General features: G+C 43.5%; 1 protein-coding gene across 8 annotated transcripts in view; it reads left to right on the top strand.

Annotated features, from left to right (window-relative positions):
* Window positions 1-2,248, top strand: part of TANK (TRAF family member associated NFKB activator) — a 41,670-nt gene extending 39,422 nt beyond the window's left edge. For all 8 annotated transcript variants that reach the window (XM_087949866.1, XM_026674540.2, XM_087949862.1 and 5 more), the window contains one exon: window positions 1,545-2,248. In XM_087949866.1, coding sequence (XP_087805992.1) covers window positions 1,545-1,721 — 177 coding nt within the window. In that variant the 3' untranslated portion in view covers window positions 1,722-2,248. The remainder of the gene's footprint in view (window positions 1-1,544) is intronic.
* Window positions 2,249-21,654: the final 19,406 nt, after the last annotated feature.

Genomic DNA, 21,654 nt, shown 5'->3' with positions numbered 1-21,654 from the left:
CAAACATTCATAACAACATAACATAAAAAGGACACCATCAGCAGCAACCCAAAATAAAACCTACCCAGATATCTTAATTTCTTCTACAGTGGAAATTTAATCCAAAGAAATGCTTTCTTGGGCAATGTTGTTTTCATTAAATGTTAAGTGAAGTTGTTAAGGGGAGATTTTAAGAGAATTCTAGATGTCTAGTTAAAAGTAAGTTTGACTGTATTCAATGAAAACTTATTTGTAAATAAAACTGCAAATTAAATCAAGTTGCAACACAAAACTCAATTGAAGGTTTCATACAGCTTGTTTTTCATTATGGTTTGTTAAACAAGCTATAGTGACCTACTCTGTACAGAATACTAAGATATAACGGGTGAATTCACACATCATACTTACCCAAAAACCAAACAAATCACATTGTGACTTAGTGTCATATGTTAACCAGGCCAGTAAATAAAAATTCTCAAGAGAAGAGTTGTTGTATATATGATCAAATATTACCAATAAAGCATGAAATGCTTCCTGTTACAGTTATTAAAACTGCCAGTTTAAATGAAGGTGGAGTTGCAAATAAGTAATTAAAAGCACACTTCCATAGTGATACTTAAAACACGCATCAATGCTTAGACAGGTTTCCAAAGCAATTTACACCAACAAAAAGTAGTGTTTGTTAGAACTTGATGTAATTATACCTAATTAGCCTGGAAGGATTGATGACTGACCACAGTACAAGATGTACAAAATAAATCTGCAAAGGGCCTGTGACAAATCTTAAATATTGTTTAGACAAAGCATTAAGTCCTAAGAGAAACAGTAGCTACTTCTGTTCTCCATCCCCTTTAAATTAACTACTGTATTTCAAAATTCATGAGGGCATGGTTAGCAGTAGATATGTATGTAATTTTGTATATTGTATTTAAATATCAAAGAAAACATGTAGATTCAAATGACATGTTCTTACGTAATAAAATAACACAAAGTACTTCTAGAAATATATCCTGGGCTTTGTGCCCTTATCATTTTGTTATTGCATAATCACATATTCAAAATATATATTATCTTTAAAAAGAAAGCCCAGTCTTGAAATACTAAATGAATATTTGCTTACCAAAATTATTCTAGCTTGTGTGCCATAATCAATGAACTTTTTATTTAAGAGTTTAATATTCATGTATTTCGGTTGTTTTAAAAGTATGAAGTGCTAATGATCAAAATTCTCACATAATGTGAATACCAGTGCCTTAGCATTATACTTACAGAAGTATAATATAATGCCTATATTTATCATGCTAGAACTGCTGACCAAATTGCTAGTTAATGGTAATCAGTTCTAAAATTAAAAAGAAATATATTACATACTTCAGACTTTAGACCAATGTCTCAACCATGGCATCTTTTAAAATATGTGGATCGTTTTAGAGAAAATCGAAACTTATTATTTAGTAAAAGCTACATATTTAAGGAAACTAACCAGTACTAAACCATTGTCAGTGAGAACACAACACTTACTATGCGGAAAGCATTTACTCCTTTTTTTCCCCTGCTTCTTACAGCCTCCATGGAAACCTTACTGTACTCAAGATACTGACTTACTGGCACTTGCTTCTGAAGACTCGGAACTCAGTCAGTCAGGAATATGTGAATTCTGTCAGAAAGTGTTCCCACCATCTCGTACATCCAGAGAGGATTTTCTGAGGCATCTGAATTCACATTTCAACTTGAAGTCTTAGCATCAGTGGAAAACAGACAAGTTTTATTTAATTTGTGGGTGCTGTCTTTGATCTTGATCCCAACAGATATACAAATTTCAGAATATAAGGAGGCATTTATAACAATTTGTTGAGTTTCATGGCCAACGTTAATATAATTAAAATCAATACAAAGCCCTAAAATAAATATACCGAAACTTCTTTTGAATCAACATGTCTTGAGTTAAAACTGTAGTTGCAGAGGGATGCTGAATATTATGATCTAATCCGGTATGTAACAAATAAAAAATGGGACTGTATTTTGTATATAGAACCAGTAAGTGTGTATCATCCTTTGTATTTCTAAATAACATTTATTTATTAGTCTACTTTTTTAACATTTGGCATTGTAGTTAAGAGATACATGAAAATAAGTGCTATGCAATTTAGTGCTTACAAGTACACACTGACCCTTCCTGATATTAGGCATTTAACTGAGAACAATTTATTAGTGAACTTCTTATGTTGCCCCTTCTGTAATAAACCAATGACCCACATGTTTCACCTACTTATAAGTGGTATATTAATATCAAAATAAACCATAAATGCATTTACATATAAGTATGCATGGAACACGTATGCAGGTATGAATGCTTTATTCTGGGAGTTGAAGTCCATATCTTAAAAATTACTAAGGTTGAGAAACACTGGACTAATCAGTCGTCAGTTTACAAGTTTTCTGACTTGTGACTTGAGGAGTGACTAGGCCCGTGACTCTGGCACAAGTGCAAGAGGTGGCACTCATAGCCCTCTCTCTGGGCCCACAAACTGTTGACCAAGCTCAGCTCCGCTGTGCATGCACGTGCACACCTTCCGCCAGCCAGCTTGTCTTCAGATCTCTGCCATGCATGTGTGGGGAACGCATGTGTAGGGTCGTGCGTGCATACACAGTGGCAAGGTGCACATGCAGGGGGTCACAAGGGGTGGGGTGCATGCTCAGTGGGTTGCATGCACAGGGCACGTATGTGGGGGTTATGCATGCATGAGGGTACGCAGGGGGCACAAGCACATTGCATTTTGGGGGTGCGTGCTTGCGCTTTGGATACTTGGTGTCGAAAAGGTTAGCCATCTAGGCCAATGATTCCAGTCTAGGTTATTTTCATGTTTCTCTTGACTGGTATTATGACTAATCTTAAAACTGGAATCAAGACAAAAACAAGGAAATACCGTGTTTCTCCAACAATAAGACGTCCCCCAATAGGAAGTCCCAGCATGTTTTATGGGCATAAAATCAAATTAAGCCCCTCCCCCCAATTAAGGCCTATATTAAACATGCGAAATGGGGGGGAATGGCAGGGGGGCCCTTGCCGTTAGGAAGTACTTTCGTTGCATACCCGGATATGGTGCTGCCTGCGTTGACTTCGGCGTTGGTGGGGCACTTCATATCGGGAGACTTTCCGCCACCATTGCTTTCCCTTCTCCCCGTGCTGCCGCGGCATTTAGAGCAACGCCACAGCATTTGGCGCAGCCACGCACAGCCAGCCAGGCTCCTCCCTGCAACCGGAGCCCGGCGGAGACACTCGGCTTCAGGTGCTCCTGTTGCCGCCTTCCCTTCGCCTTCGAAGGCAAAGCCAATTCTTTTAAAAACGACGGCCTACTACTGGTATGACAAACCCTCTCCTGCCCGAGAGGGCAGCCCAACTCCACGTGGGGAGGAGAATCTCCCGGGGCTGCAGTGCAGGATCGGCCCACCCCGGGAGAAGCACCCAGCCGCCGTCCCTGCCTGGCGCCGGGCAGAGTGTGAAGAGCTTTGCCTGGGGTGCCCAGCGCAGCTGACAGGCGGGCCCTCATGCCCAGTGGCGGAGCTCTCGCCAAGGCAGCGAGCACCTCCCCGCCGGGCCCTCCGCTCATCCTGCCAGGGCCGTGCGGGCTGGGCAGAGCCGGGAAAGCGAGGCACAGGTGCGCGCCCGCCTGACAAGCGAAAGAGCCAGGCTGACCTGGGCTTGGCTTCCTTCCCAAGTCCCTCCAGCCTGAACCCGAAGGGCCCACTGGGAGAGGCCGCCCAAGGCAGTGATAGCGGCCACCCATCCACAGACAGGGAGGCAAGGCGACGGCAGTGCTGCTTCCCTGGCCGGCGGGTCTGGCGGAGAGAGCCCAAAGCCGCCTGTCCTTTCCACCCCTTGCCCAGCCCATCCCCATCCCCACGCATCTCCAAATGCGCTGGCAGCCCCAAACGCTGCAGCGGCACAGGCATCGGGCAGAGGCACTCACTCGGCAGGGCTCAGCTCGGAGGATGCAGCGCAGGCCGTCAACTCGCCTCCTTGTCCATGGATGGGTGGGCGCTATCACTGCCTCTGGCGGCCTCTCCCGGTGCCCCCTTCGGGTTCGGGCTGGAGGGACTTGGGAAGGAAGCCAAGCTCGGGTTGGGCCGCCTCTTTCGTTTGGCAGGCAGGCGCACACCCGCAGCTCACTTTCCCGGCTCTGCCCAGCCCGCCTGGCTCTGGCACGGCCCTGGCGGGATGAGTGAAGGGCCCGGCAGGGAGGCGCTCGCTGCCTTGGCGAGAGCTCCGCCGCCGGGCAGGAGGGCCCGCCTGTCAGCTGCGCTGGGCGCCCCAGGCGAAGCTCTTCACGCTCTGCCCTGCGCCAGGCAGGGACGGCGGCTGGGCGCTTCTCCCGGGGTGGGCCGATCCTGCACTGCGGCCCCGGGAGATTCACCTCCCCACGTGGAGTTGGGCTGCCCTCTTGGGCAGAAGAGGGTTTGTTGTACCGGTAGTAGGGCGTCGTTTTTAAAAGAATTGGCTTTGCCTTCGAAGGTGAAGGGAAGGCGGCAACAGGAGCGCCTGAAGCCGAGTGTCTCCGCCGGGCTCCGGTTGCAGGGAGGAGCCCTGGTTGGTGACGCATGGCTGCACCAAACACCGTGGCGTTGCTCTAAACGCCGCGGCAGCACGGGGAGAAGGGAAAGCAACGGTGGCGGAAGGTCTGATATAAAGTGCCCCACCAATGCCGAAGTCAACATCCAAGCCGTCACCGCCCACCTGCCCGAGGATGCAAGGGGGGGCGAATTAAGTCACCCCCCAAAAGACGGCCTAGCTGTTTTTTCAGGGGTCAAAAAAAAATAAGGCCCGGCCTTATTTTGTGAGAAACACAGTAATTATATTAAGGCCTAGTCTAATAATTGTGGGATATGACAGATGAAGTTTGAAACTTCTAGATCAGCAGCCCCCAACCTTTTGGGACTTGGACTGGTTCCATGGAGAAAGGGTTTTTCGTGGACTGGAGAGTGCGTGGTTTTGCATGTTGCCTGCATCTCACAGATGGGGCTTCACTTGTTTGCTCAGACTTGTTGCTGGCTAATTTTCTGCAGTTAAAGGCTGTTCCTGGGAGAGTTTTTCTGCAGCCAGAAGGTAACCTGGACATTGGGGCAGGAGTGGGATTCTACCAGTTTGCACCTATTCGCTAGAACCAGTTGTTAACATTCTAAGCAGTTCGGAGAACCGGTTGTTAAAAGAAATTACTGGCCTAATCCTGTAAGGAAGACAGGAAGGAAACATTCTGGTGTTGCTTACAGAAACTGCCTCTCCATTAACCGTTATTACATTCTTGGCAGGACTAGACTTCCTGTCTCTGGAACTTCTCTGGAGTTTTTTTCCCCTCCTTTGCTGGTACTTTGCTTGTGTGGAGTGACCATTCAACGTTACAATGGCACTGAAAAAAGAGACGTATGACCATTTTTCACACTTACAACTGTTGCAGCATCCCCACAGTCATGAGGCCAAGTGAGGAGATGCGTGCCTCAATGTGAGTGATATTGAGTTGGCCACGCCCAGCCAATAACATGACCACCAAGCCACGTCCACCCAATCACGACCACCAAGCCACGCCCATCAACTAAGCCACGCCCACAGAACCAGTTGTTAAAAAATTTGAATCCCACCCCTATATTGGGGGCTGTGGACTGGTGTCGGTCCACAGTCGGTGGGGGGGGAGGGTTTGGAGATCCTGCTCTAGATGTTGAACTATACCTTCCAAAAGTTTCAGGCCAGCGTGACCAATAGTGAAGGATCCAGTTATGGATCAGCAACATCTGAAATTCCCTACTTCTGAATTAAGAGGAAACTATGTAGTCCTAAATTGGTTTTTTTTTTTATGAAATAGAACATACAAGAATCCAATCTACAGAATGCGCTATAGATTAAATACAAGATTTTTCCCTCCAGCAATTTCCAGCCAACCAAGATGAGTGATGGTACAGTACATAAAGTGCAGTGCTGCCTGGCAATTACTTCGTTCTTTAAAGGGTAAAGAAATCCTGTACTGGAATTGTAGGATAGAATATAGTTTACAGATAAGGCAATCATCAATGATTTTCAGCCTGTGGTGCACCACAGAAGCAAAGCCAAAGAGTATATTGTATATTAACCTCTCAGTATCTCCCATCGTTAAGTGGAGGCCATTGTCTTGAAAGCAAAATTCTGCCAAGGCCTATCTAACAGGATGCCACTGTATATTCAGATCTGACCATTGCAGAAAGTAACTACCGATAAGCAAAAACTCACACCGGGATTTGGGAATATATAGCATACATGGTTTTGCTCTCCCAGATTCGGCTGCGCTATTTAGCCAGGGGCGGGTAGGAAACAATGAAGAATACATGTGTTCCTCCCGGAGCTTTTTTTGAGGGGGGGGGGAGGACAGCAATCCCCTTCTGTTAGCTCTTCTGTTACCTCAGACGGCAAGACGGAGTAAAAGCGGCCTTAGCTCAGCAGAAATGACTGCATTCAACAGAGGCCCAGTTTGGTTTTAGCGCGCAGTCATGGAAGGAAGCAATAGTTGAGGAAAGTGAGAGGTCCCTCCTATGTTACCCCACCTCGGATAAGGCGCTATTGCCATTCTCTCCTCCCGTACTGCATAAACACTCTACGGAAGGGCCCATTTTCCACGCTCTGGCAAGCGAGCGGGGGGTGGGGGGGCAACTTCCAACAAAGCGCAACAACCAGAGAAAGGCACCGAGGGGCGAGGAAGCTCGTCCGGCTTTTGCCTTGGATTCCTTTCCTCAGCGCCCGTCCCCTACGCACCGCCGCGCACCTTTCTTCCCCGGCTCTCTCCCGGCTACCTCGCCAGCTGCTTCTTGCAATTGCCGTTCCCGTAATTAGGCTGTCACCGCTCGTTAGAGGCGAGCGGGAAACGCTCTTGTGACAGATTCCACTAGTTCATCGAGGGGGTGCGATTTTCGAAGGGAAATGTAGTATATTAATTTCAGGTCTCAGCTCTGTCCTTTTTGTGGAGGTTCCCTCCGTAGTTTGTTTATCGCCACACTCAGCTAGACTTTCTTTCCTTTCGCCTTCCAGCCCGCCAAGAAGCGCCAGAGCTGAGCCAATCCACCATCGCAGCTTGGCCGGGCCTCGGGGCCTCCTTTGCAACGATCTGCCGTGAGCTAAAGGAGGCGTGCTAGAACTGCCACCCCCACCGGCCCGGGAATGCTCGCCAGGGGAAGCCGGCGACCGACCGAAGCGCTTCCTTTCGCCTGCGGCGGAGCTCAGGCGTTTCCCCCCCCCCCCTCGTCCTCCGCCGCCACCCCACTTACTAACCCACCTATTTGTCGGAAGCTTTGGTAGGCTCGCATTTCCACCCCCACCCCCAAGTCTTCCTCCCTTTGCAATTCGTGCAAGGTTAACTCAACAGAGAAGACTCAATCCAAATGGCAACTGGCATTGCATTTATTAAAAAAAAAAAAAAAAAGGAAAATCTGAAGGAAAAGAGGGAGCGTAGGGTGGGGGGGAGTGGGGGGAGGAGATCAGAAACGGAGAAAGAAAAGAGAAAAAGCAGCAGGCTGATTACGAGGTGTCAAAACTGCCAGGAGCAAGAAGGTGATAGCAATCAGGGGTGAGAAGAGTGCGCCATTCGTGCGGGGCAGCTAATTATCCGTCTCATTTGAGGTAGCAGCGTTCGAAGCAGCAGCGTTCGCCTGCTGAACGGTGACAGATTGGCGCGGAGGAGAGGGGAGGTGTTAAAACAATGGAGCCGGGCTCGGGAGCGCTGCTGCATGCTAATCAGCCGGGCCTCCTTCCTTCCTTTCCTTTGCTTCCTTCTTCCTTCCTTCCTTTTCGCTCGGCTCGGCTCGACGCGATCCCGCCTTCCCTGCTACTTACTTACTCCTGCGCCGGAGAGGGAAGCTCATCGCCGACGCTTCCGCGGCTCAGGCGCATCGCCCGCACATATGCCCATGCTCGCTTCCATGAATCGGGGGCGAGGGGGGAGGGGGCACGGTCCTCGCTTCTCCAAAACCCATTTTTTTTGGGGGGGGGGAATCCCCCGTTGCCTTTAACCCAGCCGTCGCCACCAGCGTCCCTAATTACGCGAGGCGGAGGAGGGGGGCGAGAAGGGCCATGGAGGTTGGGGGCGGGGGGGAGAACGAGCGTTTAATGGCTTGCTTGATCTTCCACAGACCAATTAGGCCGACTTTCAACCGGCTGGCGCCCCGTTATTTACCGACCACCTTATTTAACTAGGGAAAGAAGCAAGCCTGGTCGACGAACCTTGCATGCGCCCGAGTCAAGAATTCCTGCTTGCTGAACCTTTTTTCTGATGGGGCGATCGCGACCTGGACGTGGCTAAATCAACAGCTGGGGCTATTGGGTGGGAACTTGGGCCCCACAAGGGCAAGATGCCTCTTTTGATGCAAGCAGTTTTGGACGAACTGGTATATAAGATGTTATTATCTGCCTTTGGGATTGAGTCCTTTACTTGAAAGCCCTCTGTTTCACGGAAAACCTGGCTTTGAAGAGCCAACTGCCTACTTTTAAAACAAGTAAAAACTCAGTTGGCTCGCTTCCAAATAAAACATTAATAGAATTGATTTTACTAATGAATTATTTCTTTCTGTCCTGGTTTGCACTCTGCAGGTCCCTCATGCTTCTCAAAACGTCTTAAATAATCCAGCTCGGAGTGAAATAAAACCACAACTGGCCAACTTAAATCAATTCAAAATCCAAGAAACCACTACTCTTTCCCACACCAAATATAAGATTTGTTTTCCTTCAATAACAATATAAATCCTATTCAATTGGATTTACTTCTGAATAAATTGCCTAAACTAGTACTGTAAGTATGAACCTTTGCTCCAGACCATGGCAGAAATACCTATGTGAAAATGAAATCTAATTTAGCAGATAGCATCACACTTTCTTTTCTTGTGAATGTTTGGGAACAAATTCTTCAGAAACCAATTCTTGATGTAGATGTTTCTCTTCAAATAATTGATTACAGGTTACAATACATTAAACCTATAGATTTGAGTGTTAAGACTGCCCTAAAATAGCCATATTTTGGCCTATACTGTTATATGAATGCAACAATAAATTAAGATGATGGAATACATTGGTTTTAACTTTTCCCCCCATTAGCATTACTGTTTATAACTTTATTAGCATTTGTACATGCTGTCCCCACTGTATCTTATTTCAGCTTTAGAAACTATTTCTGTTCTGAGCTTGACAACAAAGGTCCTCTAAACAGTGGCTTAAAAAAACCCAACCAACCCTTGTGCAAATAAAAGAGGCTGCTACAATAGAATTCACCAGATTGTACCTTCTATTTTGGGTTGATACAGGTAGTCCTTAGAACCATTCATTTAGTGACTATTGAAGTTACCATGGCATTGAAAAAGTGACTTATGACCATTTTTCACATGACCACTGCAGCATCCCCATGGTCATGTGATCAAAATTTGGGCACTTCGCAACTGGCATGTATGGGTAACAGTTGCAGTGTCCCAGGGTCATGTGATCACCTTTTGCAACCTTCTGACCAGCAAAATCAATGGGGAAACCAGATTCACTTACATGTTTTACTAACTTAACTGCAGTGATTCACTTAACTGTGGCAAGAAAGGTCATAAAATGGGGCAAAACTCACTTAACGACAGCCTTGTTTCGTAATGGAAATTATGGGCTCAATTGTGATCATGTCAATGACTACCAGTTGCAACCTAGTTATTCCAATCCATAATTGTCATGCTATCTGAAGTTCTAACTTTTTCAGGCCAGTGACATGAGTAAAGCATTCTCTCTGTCACCTAGGGAAGACACTGACCACAGCTTTCCATATGACCTCCCTTTCCTGAAAAGGCTAGTGAAGCCCTATGGAACGATGTATACTTTGTTGTGTGCAAGTGTGGAAATACCTTGTTAAGTTAAGCAGGAATAACTAGTTGCTTTCTAGAGAATAAGACTGTCCATATTCTGACACAGATCAGCCGTATACCATCAAATAAAAACATTGGAAGTGCTAGCATATTCTGGTGCTGATGGAAAAGTATAAGGAAAGGTTGCATTATGCAATCTGTAGACCACAGACTGGTTTTGACACAACATTCTAAATGAAATTGACCTTGATCTATTTGTGGTTGATGTGTTCCACAAACTCAACAAAAGGATTTTGTCTGTGGCAGTGGTAAGTATGATTTCTCTCCATTGAGAAATACGAAGCCCATGGCTACTTTCAGTATAGTTTGGAACTTCAGACCACACAGAATTGCCCATATCAGAGTTGTAAATGGTGTTTTGCATAATAAATCACTTTGCATAGTGAAAGTGCAGCATTCCCAGCAGCATAAGACATGCCATGATTGTGAACTAAACTGAGAAGTTAAAAATGTTGAATTTGCTAGGAATACACAAATACAAATTGTAAAATTAAATTATGGAAGGATATGGTAGACCATTTTGTATTCTAGGAAACATGGAATGAAGACTTCCCAGTTCCAGTGAAATATGTTTAAATCAGTAATGGCATTTTTAGGTATTATCCAAGCTTACGGGTCATATTGGAAGAAGCACGACCTTAAATATTGTTGTCTCCAAACACAGACCAATGAGCTCACACAATACAGTATGGTAGGCTAAAATATGGTTACTTTATGGTTCAGTGGCTGTGCTCTTACTACAGTACGAAGAGGCACCAACTGATTACATACACTTTAAATCTAGCACAGTGTGCACTCAGGAAAAAAAGGAATAAATGAGTATTCCTAGAAAATGCAGTCAGGCTTACTAAGAACACTTCCAGACCATGGAGAACACTGTATTAAGTTAATTCTACCTATCATCTGTGGCTCAATGTTCATCCAAATCCAGGCAGTTAAGACTAATTTAGTCAACTATGTTTCAACTGAGTATGAAAACAGCTGTAGCATGAAGATGCCACTCCACTGTCTCAAACGCCTGGTTCCAAGTGTCAGAAAAGGGCAGCAGTTATTTGATCTGTCATTCTTCAGTTTTAACTGCCTAAGAAAGAAAAAGCTTGTAAAATTTTCTGCCAAAATAATTTTGATAGTTTTGGCTCCTGTACCTTAGATTAGGTTGGGGTGGGGGGGTTGCAGTTCCTCCAGATCCAGCACCAAAATGTCTTCCACTGATACATTCCTCAGTTCAGAATAGATCTCTAATCCCAGGGTTCAGAATTGCAGCTTAATATGACAGAGGACTCAGATAAATCCCCAGAACAATGAAAACACACCAACGGTGCCAATCTAGCTGAGAATCAAACCTTGTGGGTATGATGCAGTTCCCATGCTTGCACTAGCACCCCACTTCTCCAAAGCAGCCCGAGTTCCTCTTTCAACCCCTAATCGCACCTTCAAGGCTTGGACTCTATCCCTGCATACCACCTTCTTTTTTTAAAAAAAGCCATATACTTCCTCCATGGCAACTGGAAGCACCCGATGCCTTTTACTCGTCTTGCGAGGCAGAGGAATGAGCGTTGGATTGTTTACAGTCAAATCCTTCTCAGTTTCCATTCCATCCTGCCCCTAAAGATTTTGATTCCTATACACTTCTCTTTTAACATTAAAATATTATTTACTACAGAGTTACACAAACGGCACGGCTGTTTTTAATGTGAAGAGAGCAACATATTGAGGCGTGCGTGCTGGAAAAGGATCCCCATTAATAGTCAGGGAGCGAAACGCTTGAGAGCCGCGCGTTCCCCGGGATAATTTAAAAGGAACCCCCCCCTCCCCCAAAGCCAACGCCTTTGGGGAAACGAATAGGTTAGGCTCGGCCCGCCCTGCCAGCATTTATTCAACCGGCGAAGCCCCTTCGAAACAGGTTGGGGAAGAATGTGGGCATTTCCCTCTCTTTAAAAAAATTCGCACACTTTCCTTGGTTTGAATTCCCGTCCCGTTCATTCTACCCTGGGTCCCGCAAGTGTTAAAAAAAACGGAAGGGATCCAGTTGCTTTAGTTGGCGGGTTATTTATCCTGGAGATCCTCAGTCTTTTACTTGTGGAAGACTTTCAGAGAGGCGCCCGAGCCTTTTGCAAGGCGGCGGCCAGGGATCCAGAAGGCTGCAAAAAAAAAAAAACACCGGGGTGAGGGTGGGGGGAGAGCTACAGAAGCGGCCTGGAAGCGGCTGGTCTCTTGGACCCTCTGTCGAAAAGAGTGAAGGTCGTCGAGCTTCTTCCCGAGTCACTCACTCCTCGTTGTAAAGAAAGGGGACAGAAGGGGGACATGACGCATTTTACTCTGGTGCGGTTCCCCCGGCCAGATGGCTCTGGATATCACTGTTGTTGGTGCCTCTGGATCGTCTGTCCACGGTTTTTCTGAGATCCCACCAGATTATGCTCCGGGGGACAGAGGAACACACGGAGAGAGAGAAATAACTGAGCGGAGACAGATCCGCAGCCGCCTGCCAGGGACGTCACTTCGTTCCCTCGCGTAGTTAGGCCTGGTGAAGCGCGCGGGAAAACAGCGTGTTTAAAACTGCGGTGCGATTAACCTCGAAACGAAGCGATTTGAGACGCCTCCGAAAGTGTTTCCAGACGGGATCCGGACAGGGAATGCTATCAAGCACTTTCTGTATGTGTCCGAAAGTGATGTCATTCAGGAGAGCGGGTGAAGTGGACTTATACAGTCCACCAAATCTGATGCTGAGAAACAAGTTTTAGATCCTGAAAGTCCTCCTGGGCTCTTTGGGGATATTTTCATTAAGCCTAATGTCATTTCCTTCTCTAGGAAGCGGGAAAGAGGCGGAATAAGAATGAGCAGCCTTACCTTCCGTTTATCAATTGGACAAGATGAAAAATAGGGCAGGTGGTGTTTGTTTTTTTTCCCCTCTCCCAAATAAGTATATCAGCTCTGTTGTTCCTTTCTGGTTTTACTTGCAGTCCCAGGTGCTAAAGCGAAGAACTGAGGAGATGGTTTTCCTCCTTAGTGGGCTGAAGATAATGACAGGGATGGAGGCCAAGGCGGCAAGTAAATATTGATAACCAAAAGGTAAAATGTTTATAGGGCCTGACTTGATCAAGCAAAAATAAATAAATATCCAGCACTGTAGAATTTTGATGAGCCTGCTGGTTTGGTATATTTGCACACTCTTGTTTTAAACTCCATTTTTTCTAAGCACAAAAGACTCCTGAAATTTGCAAGCTTAAGATACTTATCTGGGAGTAAACACGGTGGAATTTACATCAGTGTAAATCTATGTACACTGCAAGACTACAGTAAAAGAAACCAAAGCATGCCACAGCAATTTCACATACAATGTGTGCTTTTTGCTGAAGAAACAGGTGTATTTAGGTAGAAGCAAACTGCACTGGATTTGTTGTTTGCAGGATTCACCAAATCCTTTGATACAGGTCCCAGGCTACATGGTCCACTGATTTTAGCAGCAAAGAGCAAACCTGATTTTAGGAACTGTTTGCTCACAAATACCCCCTACTGAGTTCCATATGGCTTTCTCTCAAGTCCTTGTATGTAGATTTTCAGACTTAATCCTTGAAATTTAAGGACTTAAAAGTTCTGTTAGTCTTGATGGTACTCATAACTTTTAAAAACATTTATTTCCACACTTTCATGCTAAAGCACCAGACAGCCTTCCAAGGCAGAAAACCTACTGATTGTAGGTTGTTGTAAACTTACTCAGAAGCAAAATATAGTTTTGGGTTGTGCCAATCAGAAGTGAAAAAAACACTTTAAAAAAAAATCATAACTGCTGGATGGTAGGTGGAGGGCTTTACTTTATTCCAAATCCTGCTTTCCTGTCTACAATCAGACAGAAAAGCAGGACTTGGAATAAAGTAAACCTTTCCATCTACCACCCAGCAGTTATGATTTTCTCAAAAAAATGTGTTTCTTTCACTTGTTGACACAGCCCAAAACTGTATTTTGCTTCTGAGTAGGTTTAACATGCTCACAATGACTTTTGCCGCAATTCAAGGTATAAACTTGTCTATATTATATATTATATATATATAATATTATATATATTAACTATACTATTAACAGTCTGACAAATAGGAGCCCAAGTGATGAAACTTTTCCCATAGAATGCATGCCATGAACAGTATACAAAATGCTCCTTGACCAATTGTAACTAGCCTAAAAATCACTCCTGTCTTTTGATACAATCCAATCTCAGCTGAAATTTGGGTCCCCTTTTTAAACTTAAATTATGCCAACTGAGTTGATGAGATACACAATATTCAAAAAGAGGTATTGAATGGCATCCAATATGTCATTAAATGTCATCGCCTATATTCAAAAATGTTTGAAATTAGTAATTTTTCCAGTAACATACATAAAGTTTAATTATTGCCACTATATATTTAAATATTACACAAATGAAATAATGCTTCTTTATTAAATCACATCCTTAAATTGCAGTAAAATGTTTTTTTTTAAAGTCTGGGTGTTCCAAGAATACATACCAGCATAAAAGGCAAGGTTATGGCTGGACTGACTGGACAATTATTCCCATTTCATAGAGGGGCGGGGGGAGGACTCATTTGTCCACAAAGCAAATAGGACTAGCTTAATGACACTGAATGGAGAACTAGAAGGGAAACTCTTCCCAATATTTTGTGGATTAAGATTCTGGCTAGTTTTAATCGATAGCACGGATCAGTGATTGGGGAGTGTCAAATACTTAACCTTTGAGTCAGGAACAGCCTTTTTAGTTGTTGTATAATTGACATACAGCCTCAGGTGTCACTGGTGGACTCAGCTACAACTAAAAACAATAACTGCTAATTAAGGATAAAAGCAATAGCAGGACTGAAGGAGAAAACACTCCCACTCCTCTGAAGAGGCTGTCCTCCATCGAGAGCCATGTGAAAGAACTGCCTATCCCTCTTGGAGGCCCAAAGTAGCTCCATCCATCCAGCAGAAAACCAGTGGACTCATTGTGGTTTTCCTCCCACCTGATGAGGTGTGATTTTTGCAGGTGGCACCACCTATCTTTCACTGAGGCAGCGGCGTAACCTCCCCCTCCCCAAATCCACAAGAAAGAGCTAAAACTGAGAAGGGGCAGTTCTATACAAGCCAAAGTCAGTTGTCTCTTTTCCTATTATGTGGGCTTCACAGCAGGTGGTAGGTCCAGATTGCTCAGTGAACAGTAACTTTACAGCCCTTTTGATTTTGAAAAGACCACTCAATCATTTGTCTTGGGGACCCTTAAACTCGACCTACCTCATGGATAAGGCTACAAGGCAACACATTCCTGAATAGCAATGAACTCTCCTGAATTGGTATAAACATCCTGAAGTAACAATTTGGCCCACTGGGTTTTAGCCAAGCACTTCCTGTGCATTCAGCCTTTGAAAACACATTGGCGAGAAAACTAATGTGCTTCAATGCAGTGAAGGATATTTAAAAAGCCAAGTACCCTTTTAGATGTTATATTAACATTAAGCAATGGAGAGAAGCAAAGGGGCCCCCCCGAAGAGATTATTAACATGCTATGCTTTTAAACAATCAGCGCAGGTATTTCTTTGTGGTATGTCTGTTAAAGAAAAAGGAAGTCCCTGGAGACCAGCCTTAATGGCGAAGTCCTGGGGAGGGCACCCTAGAACGCTGCAGCTCCTTTGCCCAAGACAGTATATTGGCACTTCTTGACAGTAACCTCATATTAAAGGGTGAGGACAATAAAATGGGGAGCCCCCAGTCTTCCACTAGATGTGAGGCCTGCCTGAAATTTTCCAAAAGAGGCTGCTTGAAGCCATGTGGCCGCACCATTGTTGGCATGCAGAAATGGGCCGCAGAGTTGAGTTGCTTATTCTCCACCTGGAAGGAGGAAACACCAGCCTGGTTTCTTTTGGCTTCTCTTAAGCACCCCACATGTGAATCCCCAGCTGCTGTGGGACTCTTCCAGGTCCATTTTGCAATTGAAGGGCCACCCAATATTTTACTTTTCGTCTCTTTGCAAGCAGAAATACAAATCGGGGCTTTGGCTAATACACCTAGTTATTTTCTGAGTAACCAAGGAGTACTGATTAAAAAAATAGTAAAGCCACAATGGGTTTGGATATACAACTGACCAATCAAAACAAACACTCCTATGGTTTAGTGTGATGACTACATGCAAGGCAGCAGCTACGGGACACAATGTTTGTGTTTCCCTTCCTGTCTCTTCTAGGATTGAGTTTACACAATTTACAAACCCATAGCATGGTTTGCTTGTTGGCTCCTGGGTTTCTTTTTAATCTGACACAGCATCCAAACTTCCCTTTTCAGGTCATCTTGCAAAAACTCAGTTGACTTACAAGGCAACAGGACTTAATGTTGAGATTCTACTGAGTAAAGGTGTGGAAGAGAAAAAATCAGTGCTGAAAATCAGGAGTGGAGAAAAGCCAGGCCTCTTTTCACAAGCTAGATTTTTGTTGGGTGCTAATTGACAAATCTTAAGTCTTTATCAGGATGTGACTTCACTTTTATTGACTGAGACCACTAACCAGAATGATTAGGGAACAGGTCCGAGCATGGGACATGGAAGGGCAACATATTGGGTGTATTCATAGGAAAGAAACTAGCCAGTCACATTTTAACCTAGAAAATTTTGTCAGCAGTTTGATAGCAGTTCATACTTTCTTGCATCATGCAGAATCGCAAGATAGGATTACAGAATAAAAGTGTGTGAAGCCAATCCAGTCACGTGCTTCTTATTGCTATCCACTTGACTATGCTGAAATCTCTTTTGCAATTTAGTGATTGGAAGTGATCACAGTATTTTCAGTGGGCAATGATATCCACAATTGTTAGACACTAAATTGGTATGCTATGTTCCATACATATTTGTCTAAATACATTTAAGATTGCTGTGACATCAGTATTAAAACAGACTGAGAATCTTAATATTTGATTTAAGCAACCTGGACAATCACTAATTCAAGGATCCTTTCTGCTGGCAAAATACTCAATCACAGTAGCTATTTCAATATTAATTATTGGGCGGGGAGGAATATAAAATATTCATTTCCTCCACTTCTATCAGATACCCTGCCAGCTTTAAGACGAGGACAGTCTTAGTAGGGCTTCAATACAGGTAGTCCTCAACTTACAACATTTAGTGACCATTCAAACTTACAAAAACACTGAAAAAGTAACTTATAACCGTTTTTTCACACTTACAACTTTTGCAGCATACCCCTAGTAATGTGATCAAAATGGCAAGGGACTTATGACAATTGCAGTGTTCCAGGATCACGTGGTCCTGTTTTGTGACCTGACAAGCAAAGGCAATGGGAAAGCCAGATTCACTTAATCATATTTACTAACTGCAGTAGTTCACTTTTCTGTGGCAAGAAAGATCATAAAATGGGGCAAAATTCACTTAGCAAATGTCTCACTTAGCAACAGAAATTTTGGGCTCAATTGTTGAGGGTCACCTGTATTTGTTGCCCTTTTGCAATTGGCCAAATGCAAAACAGTGGGTGTGGCTTGAAACATTGAAACTAATCAGTGTTTATTAGACAATATTTAATGCTAGGCCTTCATGTACAGTACTGTGCAAAAATGCTGTAAATTAAAAATGCTTTCAGAAATAGAAATTTCTGTTTATTTTTATCAATTAACAAAAGAGAAAAATAAAAGAGAAATCCAAATCAAAACAATTTTGCTATGACCACCCTTTGCTTTCAAAACAGTATCAATCCTTAGGAAACTTGCAGAGTTTTTGAAGGAACTTTGCAAGGTTGTTCCAAACATCTTGGAGAACCACAGATCTTCTGTGGATGTAGGCTACCTCAAATCCTTCTTGTCTCTTCACGTAATCCCAAAGACATAGAACATTTTGAGATCAGGGCTCTGTGGTGCCCAACCATCACTTCCAGGACTTTTTGTTCTTCTTTATGTTGAAGATAGTTCTTAATGACATTGGCTGCATGTTTGGGGTCATTATCCTTCTAGAGAATAAATTTTGGACCAATCACCCACCTGCCTGATGGTATGGCATGAAGGGTAAATATCTTCTGGTATTTCTCAGCATTGGGGATACCACTGATCCTGACCAAATCTCCAACTCCATTTGCAGAAATGCAGCCCCAAACTTGCAAGAAACCTTCACTATGTTTCACTGCTGCCTGCAGACAACTCATTATTGTACAGTTTCTCCAGCCCTTCAGCGAACAAACTGCCTCCTACTACAGCCAAATATTTCAAATGTTGAATCATCAGTCTAGAACACCTGTTGTCATTTTTCTGCCCTCCAGTTCCTATGTTTTCATGCATAGTTGAGCTGCTTTGCCTTGTTTCCACATTGGCAGTATGGCTTTTTGGCTACAATTCTTCCACAAAGACCACTTCTAGCCAGACTTCTCTAGATAGTAGATGGCTGTACCTGGTAGTGGCACTGCTGAACACCTTCTGATGTCAAAGAGCATTAAGCATGATGTGTCTTTTATCTGCTGCATTAAATTTCTGACTACTGCGTTCATGGTCTTCAACATTGCCCATATCATTTGCTTCTGCAAAACAGCTTGAACAGCATATCTTGAAACCAGTCTACTCTGAAATCTTTGCCTGGGAGAGACCTTGCTGATGCAGTATAATTACCTTGTGTCTTGTTCCTGTGTTCAGTTTTGCCATGGGGTATGGTGTATCTGTGACATGAAACTGTCTCCCACCTCACCTTAGTAGCAGAGTTTGGCTATTCCTCACCTATCCTACACAGCTGTTTCTGTTTCAGTTAATGATTGTTTCAACCTACACATGAAACTGATGGTCATTGGCACCTGCTTGGTATAAGGTTTAATCATATGCCTGCCTCTAATCCAGGGGTATCAAACTCGTGTCGTCATGGCATTGTCACATGATGTATTGCAACTTCTTTCCCCTTCGCTAAATCGAGCGTGGGTGTGGCCAGTGTGTGACGCATCCGGCCTGCAGAGCCACAAGTTTGACTGCTTTAATCCTACAAAATCCCTGACTTTGTGCAAGCATAAGAATGGATGCTGGTTTGAAGCCAAAAGGTAAACCACACCAAATATTGATCTGATTTAGATTTTTCTTCTGTTTGCTCAAAGACATAAACAATTAAAACTGTATCTTTTAAAGCGTTCCTAATTTACAGCATTTTTGCACAATTACCTAAAGCTCCTGCATGGTACTGTATGTCTCTTCTGACTCTGACCCTCAAAAGAACCATTTTCTGACATCTGGTTACTGCCTGGCACTTGGCAAAATAGGAACCTCATGACTTTCTTAGGCTATAAAGGGAATGGAGGAAGTGATACACTTTCAGATTTGTAGGATTGTCCTGGTATGGAAAATCAGACAGGAAATATGGCCAGATGAACTAATTTTACTTATTTTAATATTAATTAGGTTTTTAGATTTACACATTAGATAGAGATGACTTAGCTGTGCAGATACAGTGTGAGCACAGGGTATTTAATAGATCCTAATTACCATACTGTACTTAAAACTGCCTCCTCCTTAATCCCCCATACAAAATATTCAACAATGCTCCTTCTGATATCATGACCATCTATGATGTTTGGGAGGTCAGGAATTAGATTTGCATCTGCAAGCCTCATAATGGTTGAATATCAGTGCAATAGAGGGATGAAAAAGCTAAATTTGGGGATGAGATTTTTAAAAATTGTAAGCTGAAATGCATTGTGAAATGAATTGTGAGCTCAAATGCAGTGATTTCAGAATTACTGTGTAGAATAAAATATTCAAGTAAAACTAAAAATATATATGAAGGCAAAATTGTACAATAATGTGAACTAAAACCTATTATGCTTTTAAAATTATTACAGAAAAATATTTTATTAAAGTATCTTGAAGTCAGATACTGTTTTCTAATTATTAAACTTATTTTTTATAAAACCCTACTTGCCCATGGATTTCAACAGTAGCTTCCTACAACAATTGGACTGTGCAACTTTCTTGTGTCAATGGCTGTACAATTTTGTTAAATTGAGCAGCACCTGTCTTTCAATTGCTGTTGAACGCCTCAATGCAAAGAGCATGGAGCCACATTAAAATATTTTAGATAGTGGGTAGGGAATGAAAAATCAAATTAATTTGGCAGCAGCAGATGTACACAAATAGATGAAGCAGTTTTTGTTTGACAAATCCAGAGAGAAGAAAAATGAACAAGATTGAATATCTAAAAAAATAGGGGGAAACAGTAGAGAGATAATGTGTTGGTGCTGTAACCAAATACAATTGGCATAAATCTTGGTCATCTTTTCTCAGTTGTCATGCAAAGCATCTAGAAGGCATTAGCCTTCCTAATCCAGCAAAATTATGCTTAAAGGGAGAGCTCCAATAACACACACCCCTTAGAAATTGACGCTACTTCTGGATTCCAAACATTTAGGGGATCATCTTTTAGCTTTCAGAGCATCTTTACAAAAACTTTCTCCATGTTATGACTGAATGCAATCAAAATATATGCATGGACACTAACTCAAGACACGCTGCTCATTTTTTGAGAGTACATGTTTGAGGGTCACTAGATTCAACTACCCAAACATCTGCAATTAAAAAAAGAGTGGGTAAACCTTTGGCACAAGTAGTGCTTTTTTGGTCTTCAGCTTCCACCATTTGCAATCACTGGTCCTGGAGGGGAGGGGGAGACTGAAATCCAAGATGTCAGCGAGCATCAAGTTGTCTACTTCCTTGCTCTAAATGGGGATCTTCTTCCTCTCTATTTTCCATTTGTTGGGGGGTCCAGCAGGGGTGGGATTCAAATTTTTTAACAACCAGTTCTGTGGGCGTGGCTTAGTTGGTCAGCGTGGCTTGGTGGTCATGTGACTGGTGGATGTGGCTTGGTGGTCATGTTATTGGATGGGTGTGGCCAACTCAATATCACTCACATTGAGGCACGCATCTCCTCACCTGGCCTCTCATGACTGTGGGGATGCTGCAACAGTCGTAAGTATGAAAAATGGTCATAAGTCACCCTTTTCAGTGCCATTATAACTTTGAGTGGTCACTCCACACAAGCAAAGTACCAGCAAAGGATGGGAAAAAACTCCAGAGACGTTCCTGCGACAGGAAGTCTAGTCCTGCCAAGAATCTAATAAGGGTTAACGGGGAGGCAGTTTCTGTAAGCAACACCAGAATGTTTCCTTCCTGCCTTCCTTACAGGATTAGGCCAGTGATTTCTTCTAACAACAGGTTCTCCTAACTGCTTAGAACAGGGGTCTCCAACCTTGGCAACTTTAAGACTTGTGGACTTCAACTCCCAGAGTTCCTCAGCCAGCAATGTTGGCTGAGGAACTCTGGGAGTTGAAGTCCACAAGTCTTAAAGTTGCCAAGGTTGGAGACCCCTGGCTTAGAATGTTAACCGATTCTAGCGAATAGGTGCAAACCTGTAGAATCCCACCCCTAGGGTCCAGTATGCTATGTGTTTTCCTCAGAGTAAAACCCAGATTTCACTTTCTAGAAAATATTATGCTGCATGCCTACATTTGTAGATTCTCTTTACAACTAGTGTCACCAAGATACTTAAAATGGAAGATTTAATTTTATTACATGACCTGGGAAAATACATGTTTATTTATTTATAAATAAATGTGTTTATACAGCATACCAATGAGTTGCTATTTTCTTCTAGCAAATCTGTTTCAAGCAGCTTTAGAAGGGAGGAAAATCTCCTTTGAATCCCACGACTCCTGGTAACTTATAGCAACTTACATGGAAGTAGTTGCTATTCCCTTCTTCTTGCCTAGTCTGCAACTTTGGGTT

Source organism: Notechis scutatus, chromosome 1, assembly GCF_049901735.1.
Source record: "Notechis scutatus isolate UNSWTSFEM ecotype Mainland chromosome 1, rNotScu1.2, whole genome shotgun sequence".
Classification (NCBI taxonomy): Eukaryota; Metazoa; Chordata; class Lepidosauria; order Squamata; family Elapidae; genus Notechis; species Notechis scutatus.
Note: the sequence above shows the minus strand (reverse complement) of the source record. Positions and strands in the feature narration are given on the sequence as shown.